We start from the raw sequence: 12,220 nt of genomic DNA on the forward strand, positions 1-12,220 counted from the left end.
CTTTATAAACCAAGTTGTGCTGCGACATAGAGTCCCTGAAGTCCTAATCACGGACCACGGAACGGCCTTTACCGCGGAGCTGATGGAAGGAATCTTACGCTACAGCAACACGGATCACCGAAGAACGACGGCATACCACCCCCAAACGAACGAACTAACGGAAGGTCTGAACAAAACGATTGCGGATATGCTGTCCATGTACGTTGACGTTGAACTTAAGAATTGGGACGAAGTCCTCCCGTATGCTATGTTTGCGTACAATACAGCGCCGCATGAAACTACGCAGATTACACCATTCGAGCTTGTCTACGGAAGACGGTCGACTACGATGCTCGACGCCATGCTTCCGCGTGTAGAAGACGACGACCTCAACGCCGACGTCCAAGGATACCTTCAACGTGCGGAGGAGGCCCGCCAGCTCGCTCGAGTTCGTATAACGCACCAGCAGCTGGTGGATGCCGGCCGCTACAACCTCCGACGCCGAGACGCCGAGTACCAACCAGGGGATCGTGTGTGGGTTTGGACTCCCATTCGACGACGAAGCTTCTGCGACGGTATTTCGGAACCTACCAGATTATACGACGTATTGGCCAATTAACCTACGAAGTGATCCCCAGTTGTGATTACGGCACATCACGACGACGCACGCGACGCGAAGTCGTCCACGTGGTTCGCCTCAAACCGTACTTCGCAAGATGACGAACTTTTTCGTTGTTGTTTTTTTGTTGCTGTTCGTTCGGACCGTCGTTTTATTTTAGCATCGGGTCGATGCTTAGAGGGGAGTAATGCCGCGAACCATATACGGGTGTTTATTTATCGTTTGTTTTGAATGCCCGGCCGCGCCCGGATCTGTTATCTGTGTCCCATGCGAAGCGCGTGTTCCATTCTTTAATTTTATGCCGCACGGGCTATCTCATTCAGATAAGCAGAGTGTTTCGCCCTAACACCGCTAGCCCAGAATACTCTTCTGTGATCTACAATGTTCTGGATGTGAATCGACGGTTCCAGAAACTCTCGCGCCGAAAGATAAAAGCCTGCACAGCAGACGTCGCGGCATTCAATTCTGCGACGCTCGCCGACGCACGTCAATTTGTTGACCGCTGCTTCGCCGCCCCTGTATTCTTTTGAGTTGTTAGGGGAGCACAAGTTCGCTCCAATATTGTAACTTGTGTTGCAACTTGTAACTGATGGTGTGTTGGTAGTGAAAGTTTTTGTGTTGTTTTTATTGTAACTGGTATAATGGAAATGAACTAATGTAAACTCTGTATTATGAACTTGCTTACTGTTTATCCTTTGAACCATCTTAGAGTTTACGCTTGGTGATTTATTGCTCGGCAATGTTATCGTCAACAGCCTCTACCAGATTGAATAATATGCCAATAGTTGCGTTGATGTTGACAATTTCCTATTCGGATTTGGGTAAGCTTACTTTAAACAATTTGCTTAGTTCTTCGCGCTCCTTTTTGTTATTTTGCTAGTTTGTCCACATCTGTAGGAAATATTATCGCTAATCTAGAATTTATTGAAAAAGGAACAAAAAGGTGCCGTGACCTTATATCGCTTGTGTCGTGTAGCAACTGGAGAGGACATTTGGTGGTTTAATTTTTACGTGTTTTCCCACTAATAACCTGCGGTTTACCCGCACGGTTAATTTCATATTTTGTTCCATTTATAGACACACAGGTGCACTATGCCCCTGTAGTTACAAATCAGTGAACCCGTTATGAAGAGTTTGAAATTTACTAATATTGACGGCTTGCTTCCCTGATTCGTCAGCTATGTCGTTAGGAAGAACGGCAACGTGTGCTTTGGTGTAAGCTAAAATTAAGTCATGGGTGCCTTTGACTTTCCCTTTTCGACCTTGATTTGTTGGATGGTAATATTTAGGTTGTTTGTCTTTTTTCGCCCCATCATTGTAGAAAGCATGTCCGATATTATTTGGTATTTCCCTCACGGGCCTTCATTTGTTTGTATTTTTGTGCCTCCATTGGCCACAGCTTCGGCTTGAGAGTTACTTCAATACTGAGCAAGTTTAAGTAATTTGGTAGGCATTAGTCTGCTTTGGTAGCGCAACCTACATAAGCTGACTGGAATTTTTAGTGCACAGCACTTTGGCAGCCGCCACTTTAGTTTTGCGGCGGCGACGGCGACGGCCATGGGCACAGGCACTGCGACGGCGTTGTAACCGAGTAGCAACGACAGAAAGAAAACTTAGGAGGAAACTGTGGCGAACGGTTCGAGGAAGGGCAGTTTGCTGTACCAGCAGAAGATGGTGGTCTGTGTAGCGCTTGGCAAAAGGGTGAGGTGGAGGCGTGCGCATGACGACGATGTGCGTTCACTTCCAAAGACACAGTTCGGGGCCCTTTCCTGAGACGGACTTCGCGCCGCCTAAACAAAGGCTCACCGTCGCTGCCGTCGAGAGAGCCCACGAGAGAGTGCTGCCTCAGCAACGATGTGCGTTCGGTTCCTACGGCTCAGTTTAGCTGCGCATAAATTTCGCAGTAAGGAATATCGTAATCGCCAGCCACATTTTTTGCTTTTTCTTTGGACTTACAGTCATCAGTGTGAATGCTTTTGCTTGGTTTTTAAATAGTTAATCTGAAATCATGTCCCAACCTTTGGGAAGGCTTTCTTTTCCAAATATCTACTTTAAAAGCTACATTATTGGTGGAGTACACGGCGCCTTGCCAATATAAAGTCCTTCGAGCCTTCTAATATTTGGAAAGTTTTTTTTACATGCGACGGCATCTCATTCACTCGCCTTGTCCCTCCATACGGCGTTGTGGTTATTTGTCCACACCCCTCCCCAATTCTCCTCGCCACGCGAGCTGCGCTCTCCGCCGCTCCACTCACCTCCTCTCCTCTCCGATAGCGAACACTCTCTCGCGAGCGGCATTGGATTGGATTCGATTGGCTTGGCTTGGATTGGCTTGGAGTATATTGGATTGGATTGGATTGGATTAAAGTGGATTGTGTTGCGTCATAGCTGCGGCAGGGGGTTCACGGCACGTTTCACGCGATGGGAGAATCAACCTACCGGAAACAACAACGAAACCCCTATGCGTCGCGTCTACACAGGGGTTCCCGCGAGGGGAGGTGGGAGTAATTTTTATCTGTGCAAATTTGATAGAGAGCAAATTGCATGCGATGTTTGGGCTATGTCGGAAATTATCTTGGAAGCTTTGCTGATTTTTAACAAAGGAGTTCATTCTATTGCTCTCTGTTCACCCTTTAAGGCGGTCCTATCAGAATACCGTATTGGGGAGCCATATATACGTATTCCTTCTAGTGCTGTAGTGTACATAACTCTCAGGTGTTTTGGTGACATACCGCACTGGCCTGAGAACCCAGAAATGGTGATGGTTGAATTATTATTTTTTACAATCTTCAGATATGCGAAACAGAAAAGCCTTGAGTTAAATGTTACTCCGAATATTTTAAGCGCTTTTATATTCTTTAGAGATGTGTTGCCAAGTTATATGGCCAGTGACGTTTTCTGATCCTTTTTACCTCTCACTAAGAACTGGCACTTGTTTTACACCTAATTAAGTATTTTCTTTGCTCCATTCTTCCATCGACCTAATCGTTTCATTGGCGATATTCTATTGTTCTTGCTGAGTGTTTTCCCGTATTAAAGTAGTCAGGCCACCAGAAAATATTAATATTTGCTCCAACTGGCAGGTGATGTCTTAGAAATTGTGATATACTTAACTTCCACAAAAGGGGGCCTAAATGATCACCTTGAGGAGTTCTCGGACGTCACATACCTGGGATCTCTTGTGATCAAATTTGGTAAGTAGTTGTTCCGCTTTGAGGTGAATTTACAATAAGACTTCTGATGTTTTCGGTTTGGTTGGCTTTTGTAAAGGCCTGTGAAATATTTGATCACTTTTATAGAGACCAATGCCTTTTTAATATCTAGAAATATTAAAACGACTTTTTTGGCCGTTCAAAGTTTCCCTTTAGTAGTTTCAATTGGAGAAACGCTGTGATAGCCGAAGTATTGTGTTCAAATCAATACTGGTGTGGAGGTAAACCATTTTTAACAAAATGAGCATTTTTTGTGTTTATACGTTTTTGAAGTACATTTTTAGAATTGAATTTCTGGATATTGGGCGATAGCCGTCCGGGGTATATCGAAGTCACTCCATTAGCAGGCACCTAGGGGTTGTCTGGCCATTGCTACGACTCGCTGCGATGTTCTCCAATTGGCAATGTACACGTGGTTTCTTTTGTACGTTGTAAATTGGGTGGCAGGAGTGTGGTAACTACATTTGGTTCTGAGAGCCCATTTACATGTTTATATTTCTTTCTAATGGAAGCTACCCTTTTCCCGTACACGGTGTAAATTGGCTTCATGAAGGCACTCAAGCAGTTATAGTTTCTTTATGTGAGCCTGAATGTTTCCTAATGAATGATATTTAAAGTTAAATAAAGAAAACAGTTGGTTTTATGGGGCTTGCCGCGTGCGTAGTTTTCGGTTGAATGCATTTACGCTGTTACAAAAAAATGCCCTCAGAAGATATAAAACAGCCGTTTGACCCCGTTCCGCGTGACCCAACAATGTACTTTGAAGGCCCATGGCATGGTGTATTGTGTCCCGTAAAAAGATGATTGCCCCAGATTTTATAAAACCCTTTTTTAAGCTTCGTTCCAGTTTACTTCTGCTGAAAGCATGAATGGAGAAAATAAATTGGTCGTGCCGTGAAGGACAGAGTTTTCTGTGTAGTTAGGCTAAAACGATCGAGTGCATTTTGATGGACTTCTGGGTGGATGTCATCTTTTTGTGGGAAACTCGAAGATGACATAAATAAAGACTTGCAGACGACCCCACATTGCTTTTGTTTAATATTTTGATAAACTAGAAGTACTGTTCTACGTATTGATAATGATTTCGGGCCCACACACTTAATGGTGATTTTCTATGGTGCTGGCAAACGGAATGTCTCGACAGTAAGGAAGTTCGTACGTGAGAAGTTGTTTGTATGTGAGAAAATGCAAGTTTATACTATTCAACAGATTTTGCGTTTCATTGCACCGTCAACTCTTGTCGGAAAAAAACGGCACTTTATTACAAACATATTATCCTTCTTCAATTTGCGTTGCATTTTACTGGCCTCAGCCATTGCAATGAGCTGCCCATTGAACGTCATACATTTAGTGAAGAAAAGTAGCTGCTTGGTCTCTCGTTTCCTCAATATGTATTTTATATGTGTGAAGTTTCCGCTGAAAGTGTTGTCGTAGTTACTTGAGCAAGACGGGCTCTTTAATGGCCCGACTTTAATTTTGTCTTTATGGACTCTTTGAAGAACGTTTTACATGCAATGCCCGGAACTTGAGTGGGTGCTCGTTTGTCAGAATTTTTTCAAGGTCAAGGTAATTATTAGATTTTTCCCACCGAATTTTATTTGGCCGTTTTTAAACACACTCTGACAACTTGCCTGTGTGTTTATGGCAGAACAGAATCCAAAAGTAGATACAAGAAAATCGTTTGGCCACTTGTAACCAGATGTTACTGGGTTCTATTTTTACTACTGACATGTTTTTTTTTTATTTAAAGGCACGTGCTGCTCCACGGTCCTCCCCTCATCACAATGCCATGTTTTTCGCCTCAGCGGACACATATTAGTCCTTCAGTAAACGTTATTGGTTTGTAACGCAAATATATTTGACTCTCCTAGTGATGCACTCGTTTCAATCTGCAATAAGAAGCTTCATGTTCTGCTTCATAACCTACAATTTGTCTTGTTGAAGTGACGTCGTATTTTGTGGTGCAAATAATAGCATTTCAGATGTTATCGGCTTCCCGGTAGATATTCACTGTGCGTAGATATGCTGGTTAATTTTGTGGGCGAAACTGTCTGGTTAAAAATGCAAATGACCGCTCATCATTAATCACGTACTAGCACCAACAAAACAGATATTAATATTTGTCTAGAGCCTGTACTCTTCTACACGCCCTACTTTTCTACATCATTTAAAATGATATTGAACTCCCGGCAGATATTCACTGTGCCTAGAAATGCTGTTAGATTTTAGGCGCGACAATGATTGTTTAACAAAAGCAAATATACGTACATTAGCAATCACATAATAAACCAACGAAAGGAATAATAATATTTGTCTACAGTCTCTTCTACACGCCGCAATGAACAGGCGCCTCAATGAAATGCCTCCGAGGATAGCCGAAGACGCCCCGATCTACAGCTGTAATATATTCATGTCAGTCTGGGGGAATAAGATAGAAGAGACATGAATGTATATTGCATGCATGTTTCTATGGTATCCCGCTATACCCAGATGCATTTATTACAGCTGAAGCCAGTGGCGCCTTCGGCACTCTTTGACGATACTTTATTGAGGCGCCTGTTCTTCTCAAAATAGTATTTCGGAACGTATTTTTTGTTCGTGATAAACTAACATAAAGAGACTCGTGTTGGAACCACCTTATATAATTACTGATAGTAATGTTGGAACCAAGGGAAATATGCGCACCGCGGTTCGTTCTATCTAGTCATTTCAGATCAATAAAAATACCTGCTTTCGTTACCCATCTTATAAATTGAGTGGTTTGGGAAGATTTCACAGACCTTTGGCTGCGCCAATGTCGCAGAAGTTCCTGTGACAACGCCTTACTTACGAAAAAATTGCTAGCTCGGCTATCATGTCCTTGCATTCGCCTTGATCATCAGAAATTGGGAGATTTATGCTCTTATACATAATGTTTTCACGGCTATTTTTGCTGAATACGCCGACATGGTGAACCACCTTCGTCACAATTTTGTTGATCTTACTGACGCTGACTTGTGTACACGTGTCTTCACTAAAATCTTTTTGTCAGTTGGTCCTTGATATGCAGTAAAAGATAATTAATTTGAGCCGCAAGGATACGCCGTCTCAGTTCGAAATAAGAACCTTTCTAAGTAACGAAAGTGATTACTAAGAAAAGCACATGGCGATAAGGAAGGTGTACGACGTCAATTATTTACTTCTGTTGGAACTGAATAATTTACGCCTGCTTTTGCCATATAAGGCGACAGCGAGCCCTTCTTACTCTAAGTAGAGTATAGGGTGGTGGGCGTAACCTTCGGTTTTTTTGGAACTATAGAACAGAGGGGCGGTATTCCACCCGGCAACGACATTCGAGCAAACGGCTTACTGGTGCGGCGTTTTCATCTTTGTGTCGTCTCTGGCGGCTACAGGTTTTCCATTCCTTAACAACGAAATGGTGTTGTCATCTCTCAGCGTTCCGCACAGCAGTGCACTTGCGTTTATGCCGTTGCAATCCGCAAAGAATACATCTTCCAAAGTTACCTCGCCGGGGGTTTAAATTTGTTGTCGCCCAATTTCACCTTCTCAGTGAAAGATCATGGCTGGCGCCAGCGATCGCCTTACCTTTTTTTCTTCGCTCTTCGTCGGGGCGTGATATTTTACCCTGCATTCTCGCAAACGCTTGCGAGTGTGATCTTCGTGTCTGCCTGCAAGAACAAAATTGAGGAGTTATGAAGTGCCCCTGTAAGATAGAATGTTCCTGTATAAATGATCTTTTTTTTTGTTTCCGAGCACTCTCCTTCCATAATAAATGAGTAAGAACACTGTACCCCAAGAACACTGTATATTGTTAACACCAAGGACACTGTACACTGTGCGCATGCGTGAGCATGCGCACTCATGCGCAGTTCGTTTGCAACGAGGCTATGTGATGCGCGTGCGAAGTTACCCGGAACGCCCACAGGCGGCTCCTGCGCACGGAAAGACAGGCGCTCCCGTGTTCACCCTAACTGTGATCAAGATAGTACTTCCCAGTTTACACCGTACTTATTTTTGAGCCAGGTTAGATCGGAACTGTGGAGTTCTGGAAAAGTGGATTGGGGAGCTGAAAATATAGTAGCCCATGTAAACATTAAAAAAATATTGATGGACTACACAGCATACATGCCGCGAAGTCACAAAAATAAAGCTGTTTTTAAAACAGTAATAGCTAACCTTTGTGATTAAGCTTCTGTCACTCTACAAGAGGTGTCGGCAAGCTAAGGTCTATGATAATTCTTATCAATAAGACTACTGTAGCCACATTGCTTTTGGTGGAGATTATATAGCGTTTAGGTTATCGAAGGCGTCTATATTTGTTTAGTTTTACTCTTAAAGAACGGTTTGAGTAGATGATAGTTGCGGTAGTGATGAAAAATATTTGATCTATGGACTTCAGTTCAAGCGCACCTGCTAAGGGGTGGGGGGGGGGGGTAGGTCGGGGCACACATCTTGTGGGGAGCGATGGTGCTGAAGAAAGAGAACTGAAATGCTCGTGCATCGCAGTAGTTCACCCTGCTGATTGTTTCTCGGCTGCTAACTTGTAACACTGAGGAAATGAGATTTCATTTCGTTATAAACCTATATCACCCTGAAGTGCAGTTTGCTTTGCCACTAAGTGGAATCTCGTTGATACGATTCCGCATAACACATTTTTCGGACTAATACGTTTTCCTTTTCCGTCTTTCTTTAGAAATAATACACGTTCATGCGCTTAGTGCGATCAGAATTCTGCCTAAATTTGGCTAACACGACCACGAACGTGAATCTCCACCGAAATTTTTATAAAATTCTGCACTCATTTTCTGGTAAACCCACGTTAAACCCGCGTTCCAACAAGACACGATCTGCACGTTGCCGATTCGCTACGGCCTAACCACGGAATGGGACCAGTTAGACGTGGACATTCCGTCGCGAGAGTTTGTGTGTGCGGATGACGACCTGGGGACCTCTGAACCGCGCACCATGCCAGATATCATTGCGGAGTCCAGCGGTGAGGCGGCAGTTGCAGATGAAGAGGGCGACAACGATCGACCTATTGGAAAATATAGACGGCCATGACAACCGGTGTGAACAGCAAGCAAAGCACTCGAACCCTCGGACAAACTTCGCAGCTTCATCGGAGATAGCAGAGCTGAGTGAGCGAATAGCAGCTTTGGTTGCTTCAGAAGAATTTACTCCTGGACTTTGAAAAGAAGTAACAGCAGCGCAAATTCACCGTCAATTTCAGTATTGCTCAATCAAAGTGCGTTGCTGATGAAGTATGCATATTTTCCTCCTTTTTTAACCTTTTTGGATATACGATTGTCGCACAGTACGTTTTATTTCGCCGTCACCTTTAAAAGCTTATCAAGAACAATTCACTGTATTTAGCCAACATTGCTCTCAAGGCCAGCAACAGGAGAGTGGCAATCCATGATTGCCGGAGGGATCAATGCTCAGTATATTACAGCAAAGCTTTGAATGGCGTGGGTGTTCGTAGGTCTTCGTGTGCGACAAGTAAGTGGAGGCGAAAAGACTGAACGCGGCACCTCCACTAATGTAGCCCAAAGGGTAAGACAACGAAAAAAGCAAGCAAAAATCCCCTCTTGCCCTTCCCCTGTTGGTGATCCTGGAGAAAAAGAACACGGGAACATCTGAAACGCAAGATCTTTAATGGAGGCGACGTGCAACTAAGTTAAAATTAAAACAACCACTCTTTGGTTACTCAGTGACTAAGTGCTATTCCAGCATCGAAAGTCGTTGCTTTACTGGAACAATTGCAAGTAATTTATAAAAGAAACTTATAAAAGCTACTACGTGAGCAACACTCAAGTATTGTATGCGGGGGTGAGCTAACATGTTCCAGCACTAAAACATAGTAATCTATGCCTTTAGTTCACGTTAACAGTTACATGATAGGATCCAAATGGTACTGAGGGCCCCACTTCATCCGCCTTATAATGTTTCTCAGCTCGCAGAAGATTCTTTGTAATCTTAGAGTGATCGTCTGAGAGTCGCTGGGGAGGCGCCACTGGTTTATGTGTTTTCCTCACTATGTCGAAGTTTACAATAAATTTGGTATGGGTGATATCAGGTGAAAGCAGTCTTATAATTATTCGAGACTTTACTGTTTGTCTTAAAACCACTTTGAAAAGCACGCCGCGAGAATGCACTCAGGTTCCAGCTTACGCAGACACCAGTCACCCGGCGGCCATATTCCATAGCGGCGTATTGTAAGCACTCATAACGCTAGGCGTGCTTAAGCAAAACGTCACAGAAAAAGTCGCAGGCAGAGTAATCAGCGGCGTGGCTCGGGAAGCGCCACCCAAGATTATTCCCCCGTAGCAGAGCGCTACCGTTAAGCATTTCCTGCGAAAAATGTCTCTCCCATTGTTGGAGCGAGAGAAATGGCCCGTTCACGGCAATAGGACCGGTCGCGCCACAAAATGGACAATACTGCATGGAGACGGGGTGTGGGGCTGCGAAGATGAGAAACGTTTACGGATAAACTTTAGTTTGAACTACCGATTTCTTCGCAATGTATTCGGACAAGCGTGCAGCATATGGGATCACTTGTGGCACGTGATTGGTTAGCCCAAGATGGTAAGTGGGAAGAACACGTGGAGAAGGAGGGGGCGTTTCAAGCACTGTGAGGTTTTGAAAGGTAACGGTGGTGAAAATGTTTTACGGTGCAGTGCGGGCAGCGTTCGCAACATTCATTTTTATGCCATTTACTTTATCGTCTTTTCGGCATGAAGTCCTGAATAGCTTCGTTGGCCAGCTACTTCTGTAGTATAAGTTGCGTCCTTGATTTTTATTGCACAATGAAAAAAAAAATAAAGACTCTTTAGCGAGTCATTGTCCATATCCCAAAGAAGATTGTTTGCAATATAAAAAAATCATTGGGAGGCGGCAACTTTCATGGAGCATTTTTTACAACGTGGTAGCACAATTTTCATATCGTAGACTATTTACAAAGGGCGCGTAGTTCTGGGTGCGTAGCCCGAGGGTTCGTATAAAAAAAACTAGTGCGCGGAACCATAGGCAATGAAGGGCGTTCCTTGGGCATTTGCCGTTGTGCTCACGCCATGCCATCCTTCGCGTCAACTACTAATTATAGCCAGGGATTTTGGCGCCAGAAGAAACATAGTGAAACATGCGCACACGAAGAAGATCAGTCATGTCAAGACAGCTTTCCAGGACCTGGTATCTTTTCGTGCCATATGCCTATTCAAAAGAAGCACACGTTTTCACGCTCGCCATATATGGCAAATACTGAGATAAAAAACAACAAATGCACGCCGGAACGCTGTGCAGGTGGGCAACAATACAAGCTTTCACGTGAGGCCGGAGTTTACCCGCACTTGATTGAAGTTTTTTGTAATAACGTTGCGTGTGTGTCATATTTTTTTCGTTCCCGTTCGCCCTCGTGGCGTCGCGAGTCGTAAGCGGCTTGATCTCGGAAGCACGTCGAATGCGTGGCGTACGTATTTCGAAGACACATTCGACCTGTGCTTGCCAGTGCCACGTTGACTTTGGACACCCGACACCGACTCCACCCCCGTGCTTTGGTTACTTTTCATCTGCCCTTTAGCATTAGCTTGATGTGCGTGTGCTCGATGCGATGATGATGTACCCATCCACGCACTCTCTCGTCAACTCAAGCTCGTCTCAAACCTGGTTTTTCCACGTATGTTTATACGTATGCGGCGGGAGAGTTTTCTGCGTAGACAGGCCAACCGAATTTTTATTTCGCCTAGCCGTATTGGGAGCTTCGCTTCAAACAGTCCCAAAGATACTTATATAATATCTGACATGAAATATTATACTTACAGTCACAGTGCGGCAAATGGGCGGTCGTTGTTGTGGTGGCCGCGGGGATGGTTGTAACGGCATCGTTTGTGGTGGATGAATCCTCAGATCCAGCAACAAATAGACAAACCAGGCCAAAGAAAATTCCAACACGCAGAGCCATGTTTACAATCTCAAGGCCCAAGGCTGCTGTTTTTGTACTCTGGTGGTCGTGAGAGGCTTCCCCGTTGCTATATCCCCTGCTTTTATACTACCAGAGTTTGTGCGACAGCTGAGTTAACAGGGAAGAGGAATTCAAAATAAGAAAAGCGTAACAGTGACGTGGGAGGGAACTGCCTGCTGTGTCCACCGATGGCTACTCTCTCACTCTCACCAAAATAACGTCACAGTGTGGAGAGGGAGAGCGGTACGTGCTTCTAAATTTTGCCATCAAGTGCACGACAGTCGGCTAGTTTTACTATGAGATTGTCTACACTGCAGCCTCGTTTGTCCCTTTGCGGTCGTTGCAAATCACAAAAGTTGAATGATTGCAATCCCGGGGTGCTCCACCCTCACACAAGCGTCTATGTGACGCTATTAGGACAGTGGGGTATCATTCAAAATATCATGAGCAAGA

At 44.3% G+C, this 12,220-nt stretch overlaps 1 protein-coding gene across 1 annotated transcript in view; it reads right to left on the bottom strand.

Annotated features, from left to right (window-relative positions):
* Positions 1-11,804, bottom strand: part of LOC144167069 (uncharacterized) — a 30,286-nt gene extending 18,482 nt beyond the window's left edge. The window contains exons 1-2 of the mRNA XM_077696461.1: positions 11,626-11,804; positions 7,396-7,478 (exon numbers count right to left, since the gene is read on the bottom strand). Coding sequence (XP_077552587.1) covers positions 7,396-7,478; positions 11,626-11,767 — 225 coding nt within the window. The 5' untranslated portion in view covers positions 11,768-11,804. The remainder of the gene's footprint in view (positions 1-7,395; positions 7,479-11,625) is intronic.
* Positions 11,805-12,220: the final 416 nt, after the last annotated feature.

The sequence above is a fragment of the Haemaphysalis longicornis genome, unplaced genomic scaffold (genome assembly GCF_048455015.1).
Source record: "Haemaphysalis longicornis isolate Haplotype H1 unplaced genomic scaffold, Haemaphysalis longicornis Haplotype H1 scaffold_2, whole genome shotgun sequence".
Taxonomy (NCBI): domain Eukaryota; kingdom Metazoa; phylum Arthropoda; class Arachnida; order Ixodida; family Ixodidae; genus Haemaphysalis; species Haemaphysalis longicornis.